General features: G+C 38.6%; 2 protein-coding genes across 3 annotated transcripts in view; one reads left to right on the top strand and one right to left on the bottom strand.

Moving 5' to 3' along the window:
- LOC118333956 (ecto-NOX disulfide-thiol exchanger 2-like) overlaps positions 1-134 on the top strand; it is a 158,340-nt gene extending 158,206 nt beyond the window's left edge. The window contains exon 16 of the mRNA XM_035669776.1: positions 14-134. Within this exon, the coding sequence (XP_035525669.1) occupies positions 14-134 (121 nt within the window). The remainder of the gene's footprint in view (positions 1-13) is intronic.
- Positions 135-2,131: 1,997 nt separating this feature from the next.
- LOC118333868 (sodium bicarbonate transporter-like protein 11) lies at positions 2,132-25,173 on the bottom strand. 2 transcript variants are annotated; one of them, XM_035669672.1, is made up of 20 exons: positions 24,993-25,173; positions 15,197-15,247; positions 14,267-14,356; positions 13,495-13,538; positions 12,938-13,157; positions 12,738-12,819; positions 12,422-12,545; positions 11,441-11,650; positions 9,657-9,741; positions 9,438-9,563; positions 9,217-9,330; positions 8,498-8,630; positions 8,121-8,194; positions 6,498-6,777; positions 5,345-5,451; positions 4,861-5,026; positions 4,495-4,668; positions 3,392-3,587; positions 2,870-3,039; positions 2,132-2,543 (listed from the first exon to the last, which is right to left on the bottom strand). In XM_035669672.1, exons 1-20 carry the CDS (start codon positions 25,051-25,053, stop codon positions 2,477-2,479), a joined length of 2,574 nt encoding a protein of 857 aa, XP_035525565.1. In that variant the 5' UTR covers positions 25,054-25,173; the 3' UTR covers positions 2,132-2,476. The 2 variants fall into 2 exon arrangements, with proteins under 2 accessions (XP_035525565.1, XP_035525566.1); XM_035669673.1 differs by lacking the exon at positions 24,993-25,173 and adding an exon at positions 19,621-19,822.
- Between the last annotated feature and the right edge of the window lie 262 nt (positions 25,174-25,435).

The raw sequence follows: 25,435 nt of genomic DNA, 5'->3' as shown, positions 1-25,435 counted from the left end.
TGCGGCTTTCAAGGCATCAAGAGCACATAGACTCTGCCGGTGACACTTCTGGGACATGGAAGAGACGACAGGTAGACAAGGCAACACAGGCACATGGAGGAAACTCTAGAAATGTGGAGGAAGACCACAACTAATAGAGATGCTGGGCTCCACCTGTCCAGACAAGAGCACAAATTATTCACAGCAGATCTCAGATCAGGAAGGGGTGTTCTGTGTGGGCGGCTGAGAGATAAATATACAGTTTTTTTGTGATGGCAAATTAATTGGCAGCATTTCTGCGGTGACCAAGAGGTGGATGTATCTCTATGGTGACAGTCGCGTCATCTCTCACTGTCTCCTCTCTTTTCTTTTTTTACTCATGGGATTCAACCCTTCAGAGAGCCAATCTCAGCGGAGTCATGGGGTTGATTGTATTTTTATACTCAAGCCCACAGTTGGCTCAGCTTAGTATCAGACCTGGACTAAAGGGCTACAAAGGAAGGTCATCAGGGTCTACTTTCAACCTCGAAACTCTCTGACTTCCTTTTTCTTGCCTCGTCTTGATTTTGTACAATCATGTAAAATAAATTTGTATGTTTCCTTCTACTTTCTGTGAAGGCTATTAAAAGTGCACACAAGGCAAATGCGGTGATCAGGTCCGTTTGTAGTCATTTTCACATCTCTCAGTATTGAATTATGCTCCTATTTTGGGCCACGTAATTGCACTGTCAGTTCTCAAGTGGACAATGAACTGCAGAGACGGTAATCAATGGGGAGCTGCAAATGATGGACATGGGGTTTTTTGTGGGGTTTCTTTTTGCAGTTGTTGACAATGTTGACAGTGTTTTCAGATCTGGTCAATTGAATCTGATCATTCCAGTAATTTTCTTATCATTATAAATCAAGGAAAGGATACTTATTGGCTATAAGAGGACATTCACATGGTGCCTTCCAGGTCTGTATATTTTACAAAGCCACGCTACTTTCTTTTCATTTCATTCAAAATTACTGAATGCAACAAGCTCTTTTCTTCTGCTTCACTCGTGGTTATATTTTCAGCCACGTCACCACAGATGATAATTGTGTTCACTGCTTCATTGTTGCACAATGTGAAAAGGAGCTTCCTTTTGTTTGTCAGATGGCTCAAACAAACAGTCGGGTGTTTTGTTCCTGCAAATATATTCAAACCACTCAGTACAGACAGTTGATACATGCTAGGAAAACAGTCCTGATGACATAGTTGATGGATTAATGGTGGAATAACAATTCTGAGCACAGCTAAGGCAGTAAAGTGCATTTTAAATAATAGCATCAGGTGGTTTGTTGCCTTATAAAAGTAGCTCTTTAGGAAGTTACAGATAAAACAAAAATCATGCAGGAAAACATTTAAAGGTGGTGACTTTTTTGGTTTGTATCTGTCCAATCTTAACTTTATTATCCCAGGTTCTTTCCCTGGATGATTTGAATCTGGCTCATTTTTTACTGGCGAGTACACAAGCCTGATCTCAAACCGTCCTGAAGGTGAGCTTCCACTGCCATCTGTTGGACAAATCTAACAACCAGACTGCCAGCCCTCCCGGCTCAAAAAAGGATAGCATTGTGCTGATGCTGCTGCAATGGTATTTAAGCAGGTGCTGCTACTTACAGTATCAATGACTGGTGGTGCATATTAAGTATTTTGCCTTGGGAGTTAACACAGAGGAGGTAAAGTATAATGAAAAATGTTCATTCACATTCTTTTAAAGGGCTTTATTTGTTTGGTTTGATTTAACCAACATTGCAATGCACAGAGCCAATTATCTAACTAACAACATTATTGTGTTATGTGTCTCCTCAAAATGAAAATAGCAGATTTTCTCATCTAAACAACTGGAACATCTTGCGATACCTGGCTTCAGTGTGGTGAATTAAAACCAGTGTGTGGTGACAATTCACTCTGCATGTTTTCCACTGAGAGAAACTCCTTCCCTCTCTCCGTTAAATGATTATGGATTTTCTTTTTATGGTGGTAAAACACAGAAATCTCCACATCCCTAATCCCCTCATCAACAACACTCTTTAAACTCAAGCAGGAGTAAGACCATGTGGCTCTCTATTGAGCAACATGATGCCTAATGAAATGAAACGATTAACACTTTATTTTAAATATTACAAAAAATGTCTCTGACATTAACTTGTGCACCTGTCAGTTTCCAGCCGAAGACAGATGCGTGTGTGAAGTAAGTAAAACAGAAGAAATTCCTGCATGACTATATTGTTAAATGCAATAAAGATGTGGAAATGTTACATATTAAAGCCAGTGACATCGATGGTAAATGTGTGGTGAACAATGAAAAAGCAAATGATGGGTGTAAATGGTCGTCCAGTCACCCGCAGAGTGCTCGCTTCAGAATCTTGCAGCCCAAATGCATTTCATTTAGTTAGTAACACAATCACTAAGTTCGGAGTCTGTTTCCCTTCCAGAAAGTGAATGTTTTCGTAAGGTTTCTCTGTTGTTCTACATGTGCTGGGCGTCCATGATATCCAGATACTTGGCGTCGATGATTCTGGGAAGCAGGCTGGTCCTGAGAGAAAACAGAGAGATATCAGATGATACACACAGAAATAGTCTAAACAGACTAAATATATTTACCCCCAGTTTTAAGAAGCTTTGTATTAAAAAAAGAGATAACCCTGACTTCAGAAAGTTCCCTCCAGAGCCACAGAAGACGTGTTCTCAAAGTGAGTGTGACTAATAAACTGATCTATATGTGTTAAAATCAGTGGAGTGACCCTTTAAAAACAGCTCTCAGCATTAATCTCAGACTAATGTCAATACCATGCAGACGTTGTAGTACTGTGTTGGCTCCCATGGTCCCACTCTGCCCCCTGTTGGCCTGGGTCATCTTACCTGATAGGGACCAGCAGGATCATCAGAAGGGGGAAGACCATCTTCATGTAGGGCAGAGGATACATCCCAAACGCACACAAGATGATCAGCTGGATCATCTGCAGCGCTGTGAAGTAGTGGACCTTCCTCTGAGGCACACGGCGAATGTAGTGTGTGGGAGGATAGGAGGTCTAGACAGATAAGTATGATGTGGTTAAAATGCTGTTTTAAGTAACATTTTGCTTTTAATTTTGCTAAGGTAAAAGAAAATAGACTAATATCAATTACAGTTGTAAAGACTATTTTTATATAAACCTGCTGTTGCAGCATAAATTACAAAATCATCTCCTGTGTGCATGTTCATTTTGGTCAAATTTATTCTCATTTGTACAGCCACCGTGGCCTTGTTTTTTATCAGATATTTTTCATGTTATTATGACATATTTTGCCATTATTACATAATTTGTTGTTATGGATACAAACAAAGCGATACAAACAAGCAAACGGACCAACTAATCAAACCACAGTGTCCTTCCTGCTCACCTGTTCCTTAAGCAGCAGGGCCATGCGGTCCACCATCTGGTTCCCATCAAGTGAAGTGGCTGCAATGTAGAGGAAGAGGCCGTAGAGGACAGGCTTGGGGATCCACTGCAGAGGAATGGGCAGCATGAATGCAGACAGGCCGATCAGGATGTTGGCCACCAGCGAGGTCAGACGTGTCTCCTTCACACTGACAATACTGTTTGACACAAAGGCAGAGAAAAGCAAGTTCAATATCACAATAAACATCAGAGAACATGTTCTTAGTTGCTGTAAAGTGGCCAACCTTTTTGGCTTGTGACCCACCTAAAATTAACAAACAGTTTTTGGACAGGATTGTCAGCCAGAGTCATTTTTTCATCTTAGATCCTTAATAATGAAATAAGTCATAGATGTATCTTGGGACAAGCAACCATTATCAAACTGTGTTTTCAGCTAAATAAAAATGATATACCTCAAAAATGGAAATAACAGGTTACTTTTTAATCCAAATCCAAAGTTTATGACCAAAAATATTGAATGGTAACATTGCTAAAATCTGATGGAATGGTCAACTTTATTTTTTCTATAGTTTTTGTTATAATGTGTTTAAAAATAAGACCATTACATCGTAGGACTATTCCAATAGAGAAAACAATCTCAACTCAAGATCCACTTATTTGCCCTTCGTGAAGCTTTTGGCCGTATCACATTGTCTCCAAGCTCTTCGTTTAACTTTTAAGCCAACATGGATGTCCTATATTTCCCACGATCTACTTAATCTTGGGAAGTTTGAACATCTACTATTTCCTGACAGCAGAGCAAACTACACATGCTGATGAAGAGCGTGATATAGGATCAAAAGCCCCAGAAGCTCAGAGTAAGTGGCTCTTGAGGTAAGATAACTGCTGTGTCCAAGGTCAAGCGAGATGTGTCGAGCTGATGTTGTTTTTGCTCACAGGCTGTATTTCAATATTTTTACAACTTCTTTTGAAATAAATGAAGCAAAAGCATCAGAAACTACGTCTTTCTTTTCAACTATTTAGTTAATTTGGTCGGTGTTTGAACTGACAGCACCTCCAGACAGAAGGGCGAACAGTTCTTGTCCTTGTCGTAACTTCACTCACGTTGTGTAGAGGTGTCCGTTCTCTACGTGCTGTTCCACTTTTGCCAGCTGACGGGCATGCAGGGAAGAATGTGGGAAGGCAGCGTGCATCCATGGCAACCCCAGACAGGACATGAGGATGTTGATGAAGCCAGTCAACATTAAGTCCCAGTGGAATGCTGTGCCTTTTAACAACCTGGTACAGACGTTCACACACACGAGTTTCAAGTGGTTTGTCAATAAAAGACTGCAGCAGTACTTCTATTCCTTTTAGGAGCTACTGCTGGATGTGTTTGCAGGTATACAAAACATACAGTTTGACCTCATCAAGAATGGTAAAATAAATAATAAACGAGAAATGCCGTGTGAAGGAAGTGGTCGGTCTTACTTGTGTTCTGGCACGTGTGTGAGTGAGATGACGATGTTCTGGTCAATAAAGATGAGTAACGCGAGGAGGAAACCCAGGCCAACAGCACTCAGTGTGTTCATTCCTGACAGCTTCTCAAATGGAGGGAAGTTGAAGATCGGGCCATCGTGGACACTGAACACAGGAACTAATAGGAGCATGAGATTTATAGTTTTATCAAACTTGTAAGGTAAAAAAATGACATTACATAGTAAAAGAAATGCCCAAATAGTGAACTGCTGCTAGTAAGCTTTGTTTTATAAGCCGACATTCAACCCAGTGTCTTTCACCCACAGTGATTCAGAACCCACACTGTGTTGAAAGCTCACTAGAGGCAAATATTTTCCTTTTTCCCTTTCCAACAGAGGATTTATGAACAGTGAAAGATGTTCTGTGCCAAGGTTGTGACTTTAAGTCCCGAAGGTACTCTTCTGTCAGTTGTTTTATTTGAGAGATCTGTACTCACGCTTTATGTCAAGGAAAAGGTAGGAGCCAATGAAGGAGAATATCACCACAGAGATAGGCAAAGCACAGTCAGACACCACCTCTCTGATTCTGCCATTCAGATACGGGCTGCGGGAGAAAGAAGCGAAACATAATTCAACATGTGCAACTCTGATGTAATAAATTCTTACTACTGTATTTACACTAGTTACTCTCTTAGCCTGAGAAATAATCCATGTCAAGTACTGAAAGTTTGCCACTGAGGGGTAAGAACAATGACATCTCGGGAGTCAGGCGTGGAAATACATGATGGCAAAGTCCCATTTATCTACCTCATGTATTGCATTATTATACCTGAAGCGTAAAAATTGTTGCTGATGATTTATAGCCTTCTGCCTGACTCCTGGGATGTAAGTTGTCCCTCTTTTTCAGGTCTTCTCAAGTACTTAAAGGACCAGCGTGTAGAATTTAGAGGCAGATTGCAGTCAACTTGGAGTTTGTTGTAATGTGTAATTACACTGCTAGATTCCACTAAATCTCACACACGGGTCTTTTATATATAGAGAAGTAGAAGTATAAAGCAGCAGAAAACAAAAAAAAACTCACCTTAGGATTGTACTTACAATTTGTAATTGTAAGTTAATGTATTCCCCACTACTGCTTCACACATTTCAACTGGTACAATACTGCCTATGTGCATTACAATGAGAGTCAGAATAATACTACATTTATGATAATGAGTACTTACTTTTGATATTTAAGTTTAGTATTCCCCTTTTATTTTCCCTTATGTAAGCTTTAAGATATTCTCTGTGAGTGTGTTCCAACTCTTCATTGGACCTGGCTGCACCATTGTATCAAAAGGATATTTACATACATTTGATATATTTTTGGATAATATTCTAGTATTACACAAATTTACCCAAAATTAGGCCTGACTTTTTGGTATCTTTGGAAACTTTGGGATCTCCACTATAATTTAAGATAAAGTTCTGTTGATATGAACATTGTTTGGCTGCACTGCATCAGTTTGTAATGATGGACCCACCGACAGCTCACTTGTTGCTGAATAAAAGACTTTATATTGTAATATTGCAGTGTGCAATCCAAAGGGCTGTGCCACTGCTTGCTATATATATTTTATATAATTTTGATTAAATGGTATATATACATACCTCCTCTTGATGAGGTAGAGGGCGTAACCCAGCCACAAAGTCCCCAGCATGAGCAACAGACAGAGGACGGGCCTTTCTCTTGTGCACACCACCAGAGACTCAGGCAGGAAGATTAGTGCATGTTCTTCTGCATGTCCCATCAGTGACACGGTCTCATTATGATTCCCAAGCGTGTTTTCCGTCTGGTTCTTCATCTTCTCTAGAATCTCATTAATCTGCTGAAGCACCAGTGTGCTGTTTGTGGTTGCCAGTGTGGGCCCATAGTAATAGTGCTTAAAAACTGGCAAAGAGTGGGCAAAATAAGAAAAAAAAGGGATGAAACTGCAGACAAACTTATATAAGCTTTGTTATTTTTCATTAAATATGACATATTTATTTGTTATTACTAGATCCAAAATTATTCAGTTTTTACAAGAAACATTTCTTGCTATAACAACACATCCCTTTATCTTGTAATATCACAAAACTTTCTCTTTATTTGACCAAACCGATGTACCTTGTTAAAACTTCAATTGTTAAAACTTGATACGTCGCTGTGTTGTTATAACAAGAAGATGAAGAGATTGCAGCCTACATCTGCTAGAATGACTGGTTTAAAGATGTTTTATTTGATGCTTGGGTCACAGCCAAAGTACCATCCATCCATTACGTCATTTATTATTTTGTGCAGGGTTGCACGAGGGGACTGGAGCCTGTCCCAGGGCGACAGGGCATCAGTCTTTCACATGGCTGACACAGAAAAACAGTCAATTATACTCCCATGCCCTACAGGCAACTTTTAGAGTGGTTACTAGTTAATGTTTGACAAGATTTAAAAATAGAATGTTGTATGTATGAATGTGTACTGGAAATTGAACAACCTTGTGATATAACAAGATAGCGATGTCATAATATCTTGATATAATGTGAAAAGGCTAGCAAGAACTTTTTTGTCATGATAAGAAACTGAGCAAATATCCTTTGTAGCGGTGGCAGCATATACTTCTCTACAAAGTAAAACTCAATATGAGTATATTTATTCTTGCTGTTGGAGACTGAAACATTTAATATATTTGTCTAGTCCTAAAAAAGCCTCAGGCCCATTTTGGGATCTCAGCACAAATAAGAAATGCTGAGGTAGAGAATTTAAAATAAAATACACTTTATTTCACACTACACTGGGCATCTTTATACATACTGTACCCTCTTATCAATATAATCACCCTTTTATGTTGTCATTCTCAGTATATTTTAAGGCATTCAGGCAGTGTGCCGCATTGCTCAGTTTGGTGTAGTTTAGTGGGAAACTACAACAGCCTGAGGCTTAAAGAGGAAAAAAGAAAGCTCTAAAGAAACCATCAATAGCTCATCCATTTATTTCCTGTCTTGTGACAAACCCTTGTGAAAGAGTCCATTATATTCACAATGCAGGGTTGTCTATTTTTCCACAACACACAGGGGGCCTTGTTTGATTTCATGCTTGCCTTTCCTCTAAAGACTCCATGATGGATATTTATATTTGATGGGCTACATTACCTAAAACAAACAATAGGCCGCACATTTCAACATTCCCCTGCAGTGTGGACAGATAGCTCTGCTGCATTCAAAGCATGTTTAATGCAGTCTGACCTTGATTTGACTTACTTTTGATTGTGCCTTTCACTGCATCCCCGACAAATGCTATAGAGATGAACAATGCAATGACTTCTTCTGTTGAGCTGGGAGATAATGGAAATAAAAAAGCGTGTTGTGATCATTCATGTTTTTATCAAAATTGTGTTTTTTGTACAGGCTCAGACATAACAGTCCATTCAAGGCGAAAATGATGGCCAAGATAGTGAGTGTGTACATTAAACAAAATTAATAATTATGGCTGAAAACAGGAAGTCATAACAGATGGCTCTTCTCTTATCAGTGACTTCATGACCACACGGTTAGTTACATATATTACCAACATGGGGCTTCCGTGTGTGATATGTCATAGTAACAAATGATGTCTGAGAGTGGTGTTGTGTATTTACCGTTTGAAGAGTTTCATCAGCAGGCTGACATTGAATAAGCCTCCGAGGATGAGAAACAGACTGTTCCATAAACCAATGCAGGCGTAGAAAGCATCGAAGTCAAGGTCATAGTCGTCACAGATGCCCCTGATGACTAAAAAACAAACATAAAGACACACAGGCACAAACTCCTACGTGCATTTTATTGCGTTATAATTAATAACTGCAACTACTACTGCGCTACTTCTTAACAATTTTTTAACAAATATTGTTCCAGATAATGTTGCACGTGTGTTTTAAGTGTCAGGAGGGTTCCCAAGCAGATCTTAAAGGCCTCATAAAGACTGGAAGCTATGTTATTGTTTTAAGTTTATCATGTGACAAAAGCCCACAAATGACAACCACAATACAGCAAATACAACGTAAAGCTTTTTTTTTTGCTTTATTACAATTTAGCGATAATAACTGTGTCATATTGTTCGTAATCTCACAATTCTCAGTGGGTTTGTAATTGCAACACTTTTCAGTTACACAGTTATTTGATTAAGTGTTAATAAAAATCTGGGCAATCCAGAGAGGTGGACTCAATGTGTGTAACTTGGCTTTAATGTCAGCAGCAAGCTTGAATTAAAATGAGATTTTCTGTTCCTGTTTGCAGCTGATGTGTGCTACAGAATTATTCCCGTTAGCAAAAAATAAAAAATTTTGGCCTCTAATCTATATTAGGACACAACACTCACCGCTTATGAAGATAGCCAGCGGTGCAGTGGTCAGTGGGATGACGAGTGGCGAGCCAGCAAACAAAGCATAGATCACTCCTCCAATGCTCTGGCCAACAATGGTCTTCTGAACATCTGTCAAAAAACAAACAGCATAACGTCAGTACATTTGTATGCTTTAGATTATTAGATATATAATATTATAGTACATATAGATGTTGCAGACAGACAGGAGTCCATACCTATCTCTCCTCTTGTGCTTTCGTCATTCAGTGAGCCAAAGGCAATCGCAGGCAGTAGAATAGCAATGTAGAGGAAAATAGCAGTGGTGGTGTACTTCAGCAGACAGCGGTCCTTCCCAGTAAGACCTTGATGGATTATTAAAGGGTCATTAAAGATATAACAAGCAGAAGAGGCAAAGCAGCCAAAATGTGTGCAGTATGACAGGACAATATTAATACCATCTGTGAAGTCTGAGGGGTAGAGGGGGAGTCTGCGGCGGAGGTCATCATAAACACCTTTACCGGCTTTAAAGAAATGTTTGCACTGTGAAGAAAAAAACAGAATTTAGTCAGGGCCAGTGGACATTTCGGTAAGTGTGAAGGAGAATACTTAGTCACAAAGTGTTATGACTAGCTGGAGAGCCCATAATGGCACCGTTGAATTAAAGACTTCTTTTCTCTGTGTGTAAATATGCTGAGGGGCCAATCATAGTGAGCAGAGAGGCAGGAGCATCACATCCACTAAGAAACTGGTGAACCAGACCTTGTTCCACCTGTGATCAGAGCTAGTGTTACAACAGAGGGCAAGGCAACAGTATTGTAACAGCAACATCAGACGTCTGCGGTTGACATATGCTTTGAAAGTGGTAAATTACAAAGAGCTCCACTATACATTCTGGTCCTGATTTTCATATAAAAAATCTGGCTGTAAAAATATCATACATCATGCATAAGACAAGCTGAGTTGGCACAAAGTTGGAAAATGACACTGTGGTTGGGACACGTCAGGTACCAGTGACAACATGAAATACGATCCAGGAAGGCTGTTTTGATTAATACATCCATCAGTTTGAAGGCTCATCAGATGCCAAAACACTGTGCAGTGGTTTATAATACTATGAGAAAGGATTTTACAACATCAGGACAACAATAATTGTATCATGTACAAATACACCAATAGTAATCTACCAAGAATGTGCACTTCTATTTATTTGTTCGGCCATTGGCATCCTGCGGGAGTTTTAACTTTTTTTACTGGATGGACGCAGCGTGTTCTAGTTGAGACCTCTGCTGTGCTGATGCAGTGGTCTCATTAAAGTGGCAACTGATCCTGTCTAAGTCCCGCCCATTTTTGCTGTATGAGGCTTGCTCAACTGTCATTGGAGCACAAAGCCAAGAGGGATGAAGGGTCAATTGTGGTCTGAACACAATCAACACTGTGACTGGTGTGGGTGATAGAAGACAGTAAAATATTTTATATGCAGAGAAAATTAATTTGAAAATCCATTTATTTTCATACATTTTCTGACTGGATAATGGGTCTTTTGAATGAGCTTAACAATAATATTCAGTGTAGAGACATTTACTGGCACACCTGAGTGTGAACTGCAGAGTAGGTTAAAAGGTTACTTTGGCAGCAGCGAACCTGCATTTAAATGCTTTTTTCAAACTGTTGAAGACATCAGGTGCAGCCACAACCTGTTGTTAACTTCTTACGTCTTTTACAGCCCCAAAAAAAGCTTTCTCTCTAGGCAATATTTGGGTGTTTCCTCATGTCCAACCTCCTGCTGAGCCCACACATTTCCTCTTAATTTAAACACTGGACATAATGAAGTACTTTATCATTACATGGAGCTGTGCACATTCTGCTGCCAGAACCATGGCAGACTTGGCAGCTTTTTCAGTCTGTTGCCCAGCTGCTTCTCATTCCTCCGGCCTGGCTGATAGAGTGTGGAAACAGGATAATCAGATAATCTGGCTCAACTACTTTACTTTACTGCATCACATATTTATATGCCTGGATGGAGCGGGAAAACACGAGGGTGGTCTCAAACATGTGGAGAGCTAAAAGTCAGTAGAGAATATAAATGTTGGGAAGAGTTGTGTTTCCGTATTGTTGTATATTAGCTTTTAAGGTTCATGATTTTTTGGTTCATCGTATTGTTATACAACACATTTAACCCATGTTATTTACTTCTTATAAATTCAGCACAGGGCCAACACATCACTGTCTGCTTTCACACCTGAAGTGGTTTCCCTGTACGTGGATCTGAGTCCTCCACCTCTTCTACGACCAACTTCTCCTTGACTATGGAGAGCTGCTGTCGCTGGTAGACCAGTTCCTGTTTGAACTCCTCCTCGGTGTTGGCCTCCAGAAGCTTCTGCCTGAAGGAAATGTCCGAGAACATCGTAGCAAATGTTCTGCCGAGTTCAATTGCCGTCTTGGTGCTTTTCTGAAAAGGATGATGAGATTCTGTCAGTTGTAGACAGACAGATGCACTCTCCCAGTGATGAGGTATTTTTAACCTACATTCAATCTAAATATGACACGTCATATATTCTTATGTCATTGTCTCCATCTGTAACAGCACAGAAATGATGGCTAGAGGACTCTTTAAAATGTATTCTTAATGACAACTTTAACACAGTTTTTTAGTTTCACAATCTCACAGAGGAACACTTTTTAACTTTCTAGCATTTTTGATTAGTTACTAAACTTTTTTTCTTTATATTATTATTCTGCATGCTAGTAAATTATATATTTGAACATTGCCATTTCAATCTTATATTCATTTTTAGGTTGACTTAATATCTGTCTGGAGAATACAAATGAAAAACAGCCTCTAGACTAACTCTGGTGGATTTACAGCAATGTTTATTAATGTGCACTGTCCTTGTTAAATAAACTAATAAATAGAATAAAATAAATAAATAGTGTGGCAGAAAGTTGACATATATGAAGGTCAACATACAGATTAGGGCTGCAAATAATGATTATTTTATTATTGATTTCTCTTCCCACATTTTCTCAATTAATCATTTGGTCAAAAAATATACTGCAAAATGTCCTTTCCCAGAGATCAAGGTGTCTGATCACCAGTTTACTTTTATCCAGCAAGTGGATTTTTGGCATTTTCCATTATAAAAGAAGTTGCAGCTGAGTCAAATAAACCATCAGATTGCTCCAAGAAGAAAGAAAAGAAGACCTAAGAACTGGACCTTACCGTTCTAGGGGGGGCCAGGATGAGGATGACGTAGCGAGCCTCGCAGCAGTTGACTCCCCAGTTCTGAGGCCTCTCCAGGCGGGCGATGCAGACATGACGTCTCTGCAGGCTCCTCACATTTGAGCTGAATTGAGTGAAAAATAATTTATTTTTGAATCACCGGTGTATAAATGATTGATTATGCAGCAATCTGTATTGGCAGGCGTAAATTAGAAGTCAAAACAAAATTACTTTTCCAATGAAAAGATTTGTTGTGTGTTCGTCCAGGCAGATTTCCACATTTACATTTCACAAATATTTTTGTAGATGAACTCACAGAATACACAGCCAGGACTGCTGGTAACGAACGCCAGTGGTAGTAGCAATCACACCCTGAATGGTCTCTGACAGAAGGTGAACTGTGGGAGCATAAAACATCACAATGAACAGCCAAAAAAGCTGTTGACATGTCAGCCTCTGAAGCAAACACTTCGTCTTAAAGTGTTTCAGAGTGCACTTCTAATATGATTTGCTCACCATTAAACTCCTTCCCTCCTGCGTCTGTGAACATTGAATTCATGACCTTGTCCACGTCACAGCTCCCGTGGCCGTCCTCCACCACGTGAGTTAACATTCGCCTCAGGACCTCTTCCAGACTGGCAGCTTTCTCATCCAAAAGGATGCTTGCCTGGGCCAGGAAGTCGTCCAGGTCTCTGTGGGCGCGCACTTCCTCCTGGAAGTTCATTGGCTTCACATACTATTTTGAGCCAAGAACAAGAGAAATTTGACTGAATAACGTCATAGTGCAAATAAGATGTTAAAGGCATTTTTGGATTTTTGCTTACTGTATATTGCTCAGCCGCAAATAAATACCCATTTCCTCTCAGCTCACCACTGAATAATAATAATAATATACTGAATAGTTTATCTCAACAATAAACTGGACTGGACGATTCACACTGAGGCCCTCTACAGGAAAGGTAAGAGCAGCGTTTTCTTTCTGATGGAGCTCATCATTCAAAACGTGTGCACTCGGCTACTACGGATGTTCTATGACATAACACAGAGAGGGTGACTGGAAAGGCAAATCTTACTTTTCTTGTTGTGTTTAAAAGCCCAAACCCAGGGCAGTCAGGATCTGCAAACAGAAGGCACATGGAAATTCATACTTACAGCCCCAGTATGTAACGTCTCTATCTTAAAAAACAACTTCAAACTCATTTTGATCCGGCACTGAGTTGTAATAGGGTGAATGGTGCCTCCCACTCTGCGCCCCATATGCCTAGTCTTGCACTATATTAATTTGGTCTCCGGGTCAGGACAAGTGCATACGCTTTATGGCAGTAGTCACACGCCACCAACTGTGTCAGTAATTTTGGTGAAACTGGATCATATTTTATGGAGAAAATGTTGTCTGGGTTGCCCTCTGTTGTCCTCCGGCTGCTCCACCTCAACTCTCAGTGCACTCTGTAACTACCTAATCTTACATAGTGTTGCCTTAAACTTAGTCTCCAACCACTTATCTGTACTCTAATCCCCATTGCAAATTGTTCTTTCATAATTATAAAGTTATTCTTGGAAATAACTGAAGTATTGAATTTATTCTCATTTATATTAATAGTTAATAGGGAGCACTAGCTGCTAATTCATGTCCATGAACTTTGTGTCTATTATGACTCAGGAAAGCAGAGCTGGCACACATTATTTCCAAATTGCAGAGGCTGCAAAATATTCTCAGACAATGAAAATCACAAAAATAGGAATCTAATTTTACTCCTCTGCAATGAACATCTGTTCTCTCTTATTTATATTTATTCTGAGAACAAACCTCACCGCAAATGGCACAACACACAAAGACGCACGTACCTGAAACACTGATCTGGTTGTCATAGATGTGGTCCTTGTGAGTGACAGGTGAATCTTGCCCACAATCCTCCTGCCCCCCATCCTGCAGCTCTGTAAGAAAACATAAACAGTCTCACTTTATACGTTTACATACCTTACTGTAATTTCTGAGTTTCTGAGAATTTCTTTTTTGCTTCAATGCTTTGTTCAAATTCACTTTACAATTGGGTGAATCGCATAAAATAAGCAGTAGTAGTAAAGGTCTTTCCACAGAACAACCTAACAGTAAGATAAAATTGTTCTTTGTATCAAGGTTAAGATGCTATTCTAGCCACATTAACAATGTCTCCAGTAAGGGACAATTTATGTTTGCCTCCCACCACTCAGCCATCTGTTGACAAGCACACAGCAAGAGGGAGAAAGAGAGACCAAATAAAAAATCCCCCTTAAACCAGACATGCAGCAATATAACAATAGCAGCCACTCGTAAATTCCTTAATTGTATAGAAGATAAATATGGCATCTCGATTGCAAGTTTTATGAGGGGAGAAAGAAACAGCCACAGAATTAAAGAATTAACCTTAACCCTTCATGAGCAAAGCTCTGAGCTATGAGTATTCCCTCTTCCCATCATTGACTCAGAGATCATCTGCCTCGTTATTTACCCATTAATTAGCCTCACAACACACCAGCGAAGGGACTGGCTGTGCCCACCAGCATGTGAAATGGGTCATCAGTGAGCAGCAAGAAGCGTTGCATTAGCATAAATAACGGCTGCTATACTTTTACATGTGAAAAATGACTGTATTCTCCCAAGTAGAGAAAAAAAGGGGGCGAATTAGTATGTTTTCTGGATTGCTGAGCAGATCGTATGAAATAGATAAAAGAGCAGGACCCATGCTGAGAAAAGCTATACAAGTAAATATAATATGTATTTCTGGAACTACACACCCATCTCTTGGAAAACATATCCATTCTTGGACATCCCGGTGGATGGAGCATCTGTAAGAGAAAAGACAAATAGGATATTTACACAACTCAATATTTATGATAAAGTATTTTATACTAAAGTGTTTCATTATTGTGTGTATTGGCTGGCAATCTCCAACCACATTATGCAAAGTCATAACACAGAAAAACCAGTATACATTTTTAGCCACAGCAATACAAGATGTAAAAACCAACATTAATATTGTCACTGTATATTAGCAAACAGCTGCTCATATACACATCGAGTAGATTGAGAGTATAATTAGCATTAATTTGGAGTTTTCATATATTATATTCACTCTCCTTTTAGCTCTGTTTTGGTCTCCACCAACTCCTGAGGGAAATATCTGGCTCATTAGCTGCTAAATGCTCCACTATTTTCACCAGCTAGTTGCTAACTTTGTCAGCTGAGCATGTAGCATACGATTGCTTTATCGAGGCATTTAATCTGAAAATAACTGCTTGCTGCAAACAAAGATGATGAGAGCAGTGAGAGACAAAACAGTAAAGTTGCGAGCCATTAAACCAAAACAATGAGCTAAAAGATTCAGCCTGATTATTACGGCTTAAATTAAATTATATTTTAATTTACTGCAGAACCAAAATCTTTTCTGCCCTTGTCTTCCATACGATCTAATGTGACACCAGCACTGCAGGTATTGAGGACACTGAGGGAGTTTAAACAACCTGGGTTAGTGTATGTTCTACAGTTAAAATCATAAATATTGTGAATATTTTACAGTCTGATTCCAGTATTTTTACACTCAATATAAATTGACTACTTCTAGCTGAAAAGAAATGCATAAAATAAAAGATTTTGTATCTATATGTTTTTTCCTGGCAGTGTGAAGAAAGCTTTTACAGCATTCAGACCATCACAGGGGGACAGTTAAATTTACAGAAAATGTAATAATGTAATTTTATGGTTTATAGAATAAAACAATAAAACACAAATATTTAGGGATTTTTTTGTGTGTGTGGATTGTAGGGGAGATATTTTATATTTTATGCCCTCAGAAGAGTTGACAGTAGAGGGGTGACTAGAGATATAAAAGGAGAGAGAGATGGTGAGTTCAATGCAATGAAAGTCTCCACCAGATTCATGATCAACGTCTTAAATCCATCGGCCATCAAGGCAGGGCAACAACATAACATCTTACATAATAAAATATAAATGAAAGCACTGAAATCCATTCATTACAGACCTAATAGGTTTTCATGTAGATGTCTGACACAAACTGACAAGTTGTGATAAAACTGTGTGAAACTGGACTCCATGTTTACGGACATGACCCTGCTGTATGCAACAGTAGCTGTCACATCACAAGCAGCAAAAATAGTCTGCAAACACCAGCTGGTTTCTAACCTGCACAAATATCTCAACCCTATTAGATGCTCCTATTGCACACAGTGACAGATTTTATAGACAGAAATTAAAACTTGATATTAAAAGGCTAATTGTCCATAACATCTCAGCTTGTTGAATCAATATTGCAGGTGTGACGCACATTCGGTCGGACCTTGACAGCCTTTAAAGAAAAGTGACTTATAATATGATATAAAATTATGGAGACAGAAAGCGGATGTCAGTTATGGAGGTGTTGAAGAGGACAATGAAAAATGACATGTGCTGAGAAACTGAAAAGCGATGCCTTCGCTCTCAGTTACCACACAAATCTGACGCCAGCTGTGTCTGATGTTTGTATAGGCGGTCCTGTATCTGTGAGACACTGCTGCAGCCGTATAGATGAGGTTTTCCTCGCCTGAGGCAAGGAGTGGCTTCAGGGGCTCCCGAGCAAGGATATATCTCAAAGGAGATTACACAGAACATTCCCAGGCCTCCTCCACTTCACAAGAGTCTGCACAGACAACAGGGAGCCTCACAGCTTATGCACAGAGCTGTTTGTACCAGAGCCTTGTGTGTGGATGATGATTTAGTCTGCCTGGTTGAGACTGTTACAGTCTTGTCTCATAAAGATAAGGGTCAAGTTTATTGTACATTCTTTCAATCTCTATCTTATCAGTATGATCAACAACAGAGAACTAGAGTACACACTTTCCTCATCAGATCCAACAGTAAAACTGGTGTGAAGACATTTGTGCTGTTTTCTCTATCCGCCACTGTTCAGTCAGTACAGGCTGCTGCAGTAAAGGTCTTTCGAACAGTAACAGTGTTATTGTTATGTGTTTACATTCTTTCTGCAGCCTTACTTTCTGCAAGGTTACGATGGCGCGTGCTTGTGGGTTTCCTGTTGGCAGGCAGACTGACTTCCTCACACTTATTGACAGTGACAGAGGTGTAAGTCAAACCATGTGTTTTTTTCACAACGGCTAAAACAAATCTGACACTGACACTACTCCTTAAAATAGTCTGCTTTCTGACCCTGTACTGACAAGATGTGACTTTAACTGTAATAAAGAGTTCAGATACACCAAAGTCACACAAAAACACAAACAAACTAAGCGATCGAGGCAGCAACTCCTGTGTTCTGCGAGGATTAGATTACTGTTTTTGTCCAAGGAGTCTGGTGGCTTGGAAGGGCCCTATAACAGCCTCAGTTCCCTGTCTAGAATGACTGTCTGACAGCAAAGTAAATGGTAAAAATATTCATTTGACATTGATTTCTTTGTTTGTAATTGTTGCTGGTACTTCAGTCTGCTTCTCCATACCAGAGGCGTGTTGACCACTACTGTAGGTAATACACTGACTTTGAATAAGTACCTCATATAACCCCACTTCAAAAAGAGCTAACTCTTTAAAGCCATGTGCATTTTTTATCAATCCCTGCCACCCTGCTGTCTGTGGGCGGAGGGTGTCCTTGAGCAATATGAAACAGACGAATCCTTGTTGGGTCTGGAAACAAGTGCATCAAGCTACAGAACTGAAAACTCTGCACAAGGTCAAACCATCACGGCAGATGGGACATGGTATTCATGAATGTAAGGTGTCATTGCAGGTTTTCTTTTAAAGAAGAAGGTCTGCTTTTCAATTTTGTGCTTTTGAAATAATTTAACATAATATTCTGAACTATGTTAAAAAAAAATACAGCTGAACCTTACCTTAACCTTATCAGCACCAAATTTGACCATGGTGGCTGTGAGCACTGTACCATGAACAGTGTGTACTCTAAGTCACAATGTACACATTCATATATTGAAATAAAGCAAATAACAGGAAGTAGGAAGTACGGCTCATTCCACGTCAGCACCTCGAAGGTTAAGACTACCTGGTGTTTGTTTATCCAGCACACCAGACAAAGTACGCATCTGAAGGGATTGTATGGGGATGCTGTGAGTTTGATACTTTGATATAAAATCCAATTAATTATAATGACTAAATTGTAACTGACACATTATCATCAACTTCAACCAGAGAATTGCTTAGATAAGAGAAGAAAGAGTTGAAATTTGCCATATTAAAATAGATTAGAACATTTTTCTGCTAGATAATCTTCTTAATCCTGGACCTGAGAAAAGACATTTTTTTAATTTTTAACCCATTAATGGCAACAGAAATACAATCATACTCAGCTTTCTACAGGCTCGCATGTAATTATTTTCATTATTGATTCATCTGCTGATTATTTTCTCAATTAACTGATTAATAGTTTGATATATAAAATGTCACAAAATAGTGGAAAATCTTTCTTCAAACCTCTAGCTTGCTATCCTGTTAGTACAAGGAAAAGCATAAAATTATGGATCAATTGATTTTGTGGCACTTTTTGTAGAAAACTTCCAAAAATTCCATTATGAAAAGAGTTTCTAATTATTTTTATGTTGAATAATTGTTTCAATTCTGGTGTGCTGGAGAGGCAGGATTATTGTTGTATTTTGCAAGTGGTATCGTAAAAGAAGAAGTGTTATGTAGCAAGACTTCCCCACAACAACAGAAAGTATTTCAAAATCAACTTAATGTACTTTTCTGGAAAGATTTCCACCCTTCCTTCCTAAGTGGGTTAAAACAGATGCTTAAAATTATTTGAGGTCTGTTGTAAAAACTTTCCATGTAGCATTTATTGCCATATTGTAAATATTGACCCATATCCTCTGCTTTTGGCTCTCTGGCAATAAAAGCATCTTGCTCATATTCTGTGGTTTTAATATCAAGAACATAAAACATGCAAATAGTACCCAAAGAAAAGGCAAATAAAAGGAAATAGTAGTGTTATGAAATGATTGTACGCCTAAAGAGGAAAGCCTGCAGTTATACGCCATAAAAAAACTATTTTCACCATTTCCTACATGCTCTCAACACACACACACACACACACACACACACACACACACACTGTATAGAGAGTTACTCCACGTGTTTGACACAGTTGGCTCGGGTTGCACCATGAAAGACCTTCTCACCCCATTCCAAACCCTGTAAAACTTACCAGATGGCACAAAATGGAGGACCTTTTTGGCTTCCATGTTCTCCAGGTTTTTTAGGTGAGACGCTTTCCAAAGGTCAACCCATCATCATTCCCTCTGCTCCCAGACACCCTGCACTCATTCGGGATCTCTTCTCAATATCTTTCATACACACACACCCACCCACACACACATGCTGAGGTAAAAAAACACCTCCTCTAGCAGCACATGGGTTTGAAGGAGGAAGTGGGAGGGCAGGAAGCGAAGGCCTGGGGATGAGAGGGGTGTTTTTGTTTCTGCTGGGTCCTTGTGCCTATATGAACTGGAATACAGGTAGTCTAAAATAAATAAATAAGTGAATGGGGGTTGGAGCTTTGGAATCAGAGATTTATAGGTTTTACTCTCCTGTTTTTGCTTTTTTGTATAAGAAAATCCCCCGGTTTAGGAATTTGTAACAGTTATACACATTTATTTTGGCCTACCTTTTAGTTTCAGTGCTTTTTTAAAGGGGACCTCTTGTGCTTTCCATTATTTTCTGTCATTTATGTACAATGATGTTCACATCACCTGCTCAGTCTGTCTCATTCTACAGCTCTGTTCATGAGTCCTCTTCCAGGTAGGTTGTTCAGTAGATGATGTCTCGCAAAAAGTGCTTTTTGGTTGAAGTTAAACATTTTCTGGTTGTCATTCTGATGTCCTCCGGCTGCTCTGCCTCAACCTGTGATTAACAGGGTTTCTTATTGACAGATAGCTTTACTTGTTGCTAAACTGCTAACTGTAGCTGCTGATAGCTAGTTAGCTCATTTAGCCGTGCAGCTAGCTGTCTGGAAGACTTCAGAGGAAAACCCAGACAATATTTTCACCGTACAAATTTAAAAATGCAATCCATTTTTAATTATAAGAGTTGTTTTTGTACAGTATCACCAAAGACTGCAGCTCTGATCTCTCTCCTCTGGCCCTGCTCATGCAGGTATTATCGGCCCCTGTTGGTCAAAGGATGTACTGTATTTTCTTTCAGAGGTTGAATTATTATGAATTATTAATATTTTAATTATATGGGGGAAAACAAATTGTAACCTTTGTGTAGATTTTTCTAAGAAACTTTCAAGAATAGAACATTCAAAACATTAATTTTTACCTCTTTTGATATTACTTAACATATCTAATATGTATAGATCTAAAACATTTTGGAATTATTTTGATGACATGTTTCTGTTTGCAGAAAATGTTTGTTACTTTCATCTTAGTGCTCCATGAACACCAAAGTTGTACACAACTTGTGGTGTTAATAACACAATTAAAACATTTATATTTCACTTTACCTTTAACGTGCACTACGTTTTAGTACTCAAACAGTATTTACTTTAAACATCTACATTACTTGAACCAATGATAGATCAAACTAAATTATATTTACATTTACAGCTTATCACCAAAATACAGTATATTGTGTGTGTCCTTTAAACTTGTTGAATTTGTTTCCTACCTTATAAAACATTTCCAGATTTTGGAAGAATTAAAAAAAAATACATTGTTAACATTCTTTTTGGCTAGCAGTCTTCTTCCTTGCCTATGTTAGGACATTGCTGTGTTTCTTTGCACATTACTGCCACCAAGTGTCCATCAGTGGAATAGGATACAATTAAATCGTCTGTATTGCACTGTGTCAAGATAATAAGAAAAAAAGCCACCCACTCTTTAAACATTACTCCATAACGCAGTGTACCTTTAACTATAAATATATCTTCAAACATTCTCAAAATAGACACTGAGGGATGCACCTGTCAATGTTTCATTCCTTCAGACTTGTTTAGCTATGTACATATCTATTTCAGTGAAACATCGAGTTTGCACAGATCTGTGGGAAATCCTTGTGGCTTCTGAAACCTGAGGAACATGCTACACTCTGCCCTGTCAGACTTTGTCAAGGATAGACTGTAGTGAAGTAGCTGAAGTTGCAATAACAGACCCAGACAGAACTGGCAAAGGTTTGTGGTTAAAGAAGGAGCTTCAAACTAAAGACACACTACTAGCTAGACTATAAACTCACTGTGAGACCTGCTGCTCAGGAGAAGGATATAAAATGACTAAAGTAAACATGCATCTTTGTCTTTGTGTCGCTAATGGTACTTAGTAGTCATTTAGTTGACCAAATAAAAGGCAAGTAATAAAGTAGCACACATAAATTGTGTATTTATTGACACAAATCAATAAGATTTAGAAAGCAGTGTGCACACAATAAATAATTAATAATTAGTTCAATGATTCGATTAGGTGTGCTGTAAATAATTAACTGGTAAATAAAGATGTTTCCTTATTCCTCATAATATGAAGCCGTCTGTTCTTAAGCGTCTTATAATTATCTACCATACTGTAAAATTCATGATTCAGAGTTACTCAAGAACTACTTAGCTATTCATTAACTGTTACTTCCTCATATGATCTTCCTATATAGCCACTCAGGAAATGGTGTGCTTTATGGTAATATGTTTCCATAATAGTTATAAAATGAGTCTAGATAGAACTTTAGAGAGGGAAATATAATACACCAGACAATGAGTACACCGCATAAGAATACTTTCGGCATTATATTATTTGTTCTGTATGTCACTCTCTGGCAGGAGAGACAAACAGCAGAGAGAAAAGATTGATTTGACTGAATAAAGCTAAACTGATGGAGGCAATGTGACACTATCATTTTTTTTACGCAGACTGTGATGAGTTTGATTGTGTTTGACTCTAGAGGAATGCCAAGTTCATCCTCAAGAAACAAACTCTGCTTATTTTGTTTGACTGGAGCATGTTTGGGAGGGATTGTAATGTTTGTATCTGACAAATTGGGAGACAAATTTCATTGCCAGGGTGGAATGTTAATATACAAAACAGAAACAAAGTCCAAAAAAGTCCTTGTATAAGCTGGTGATTTTCTCTCTGTGGATTCCTTCCATTGAATTCCTAATTGCATGATGTAAGTACTCACATTATACTTGCCTGTTATTTTTCTAGACGTTACAAGCCTTGTAAAACTTTACAGGCTCTTTTTAATCCACATCAAAGGCCGTTTTTATTTCATAAAGGCGGATTTGATGGGTGTGTGGATGCAAACAAAATAAAGTCTTGGGATAGGAAAAGTTCTTACATGTTGATTAAAGGGTAAGAGAGGAAGGACACTGGGTTAGTAACAACTTGGCCAAAGAGGGAAACTGTACTGCTCCCTTGTCTGCCATGAGAGGGCAGCACAGTCTGTTATACAAAAACCAAATGGCACCAGCCAGCATCTGCCCTAGTTAAGAATCTGTAGTTTTCATGGTGTATTCTTGCTTTAAAGGTAACACCCCTCAGAGTCAAAGTGGCTTTTCTTTGTGAAAATGACCATTTAAAAGCTTGACAGTGAAACTGAACATAATGGAAAAGTCTCACACTCTACTGAGCACCTGGAGTAAGCTGTACTTTTTTATTTTTAGGTTCCTGTTAAATAATTGCAAATGCTGATGGAGACAGAACCTGCGATCACGGAATTTGTTTTAAATGTCTCTCATCTGAAACACGCTCAGAGCTGCCACTGAGGACACTGAGGTCATGCCCTCTGTATTTTAGAGGGTGTGAGGAATTTGTCTGTCATTTTAAATTCTGGTGGAATTTGTATGTGTTTTGGGGGTTTTCGTTGTGGTTGATATAAAATGATCAGATGCTATACTTGATCAATAAGATAGATAGAAGAAAATAGATTTATAGTGTATATAGTTTTATATATTATGCTATTTTTATCTATATAGTACACATTTTAAAGGACCAGAGTGTAAGATTTAGTAGCATTTAGTGGTTTAGTCACAGATTGCAACCGAACTAAAAAGTGCCAAGCCCCCATCTAGATCTGTTTGGTTTGTCCATTCTGTGCTANNNTCAACATGGCAGCCTCCATGCAAGGCAAACTGCTGCGCTGCAGATAAAAATGGTTCATTCATTCTAAAATTACTACATTTATATTTTGTATATTGTAATTAATGAATTAATCAATTCATTTGTTTTGCTTGTCCTTTTAAATTACACACACATATTGTAATCAGATATGACAAACCACTCTACACCTTTTGGGTAATATTTCTCATTTTAAATTCCCAAGTTGGACAGATGTTGTTAATTCCAACTAAAAGTCACGCTGACATCTGATAGACTGCACACATTGACCTCAGATAACTGATCCTCAACTCCCTGTCCCACTCGTACACATGTACATGCAGTATGTATCGTGGACTTTCATCTCTGATGTTACCATAAGTCAAACAGTGACCACACCATCACTAACAAAGGCCAGGGAAGCAATGAAATGCTGCATTAATAAACTAATGTTCTGTGGTCTACGGGGTCATTGGAAGTGCACAGTGAGTTTGGCTAAAACATTAATCAAACTCCATGACCACCTGAGGCACATAACTCAGGGGGAAAAACACACACAAACTCTCGAGGGGCACAAAACACAAGCATGATATTTGCATTGTTTGGTTTTGAAAGCAACATTATATAAATGCTTCTTGATGATACACATGAGAGTAAGAAAGGCCTATGATTAAAGTTTCATAAGTCAGTATTGGATGACATATAAGAGCTACTGAATGAATGTGACAATATTTTACTAACTGACAGCTATAAATGTGTAACAGAGTGCATTTCAAAGCTCACAGTGATCTTTTTTCCGTCGAATATTAAATATGGGACAGACATGTGTGACTATTATTCATACTGAAGAGCCAGGAGAAATATACCGTTAGCTGTAATAACTATTTGAGTGTATTTACTTTCTCAAACAAAACTTTTGTTGCTGAATGAGTGTGTCTCTGTTTTTTAATAATTAAATAACTGTGATGTGATTTTGTTATTAGTTAAATAGCTTATGTTCAGTAAATATTGTAATGATCAGTCAATTTGACATGATACACTCCTTTATGCATTGTCTGAAAAAAATAACAAACATACAAGCCTTGTAAACATAAACACTTTTGCTGATACTGTCTATCTCTAGAAGAATGAATTTAAATTGACCTGCTGCCCATCACGCTCACACTGTGACCTTTGTCCATGAATGTCATCACATCTCCAATCCACAGCTTTTACTGCATATCATTCAAAACAAGCATAATGAAAAATGCATGCACATTCTATTTATAAGATTGTAGCGGTATAGGTCACTCTTAGTATAGGATGGGTATATTTTGTCTATTGCAGACTAATGCACAATGACATGGTGGTAAATAATGGTTGCTTTTTCATAAATGCATGTGTGAAAACAAGCCAAACTTCCCCTGGTATGATACAATCCTCCCTCAAAGTGAAGGAGAAACACCAATGATCATTTACAGATACTGTTTTGGATTTTGAACAGTTTTATGACACTTACCTTCAGCAAGATTTTTCACTGTGACTCCTGACATCTCCTTGGCTTCCTTTTTTGTTTTCATCAAGCTGGAATTTTTGCAGTGCAGCCAAAAATCGGAGTTACTTTGGATAGAGCAATGAAAACTCTGTACGGAGCTGAAAGTGGATAATGTGGTTCCTGTGTGAGAGTTGCAGCATGAGTGGCCTTGCAGACACCAATGGACTACTACCAATGGATAACACCTTAATCACCTCCTTGCCAATCACAGTGAAGCTGACTTTATGTGCAAAGGTAATGTGGAAGCTGAAGGTGGGCTTTGGGGAAAGAGGAGACAAAGAGAAGGGGGAGGAAGGTGTGAGGAAACTACTTTTAAACCCTGCTGGGACTATATGGGAATATTATAATGAGCCTGTCCTATGAGACGTTATCACATTGCTGTTATGCTAAACCATGAATGCAACCAT

Source organism: Morone saxatilis, unplaced genomic scaffold (assembly GCF_004916995.1).
Source record: "Morone saxatilis isolate NCDOM2014 unplaced genomic scaffold, NCSU_SB_2.0 Contig22, whole genome shotgun sequence".
Taxonomy (NCBI): domain Eukaryota; kingdom Metazoa; phylum Chordata; class Actinopteri; family Moronidae; genus Morone; species Morone saxatilis.
This window is presented reverse-complemented; position numbering and strand designations above follow the sequence as displayed.

Bases quoted from the DNA above. Each gene is read 5' to 3' on its own strand.
- LOC118333868 (XM_035669672.1), bottom strand. From the start codon at position 25,053: ATGAAAACAAAAAAGGAAGCCAAGGAGATGTCAGGAGTCACAGTGAAA. The intron at 6,778-8,120 runs GTAAGTCAAATC...ACTCTTTGCCAG, and splicing joins AGTGAAAGGCACAATCAAAA to TTTTTAAGCACTATTACTAT. The intron at 3,040-3,391 runs GTGAGCAGGAAG...TTATCTGTCTAG, and splicing joins CCCTGCTGCTTAAGGAACAG to ACCTCCTATCCTCCCACACA.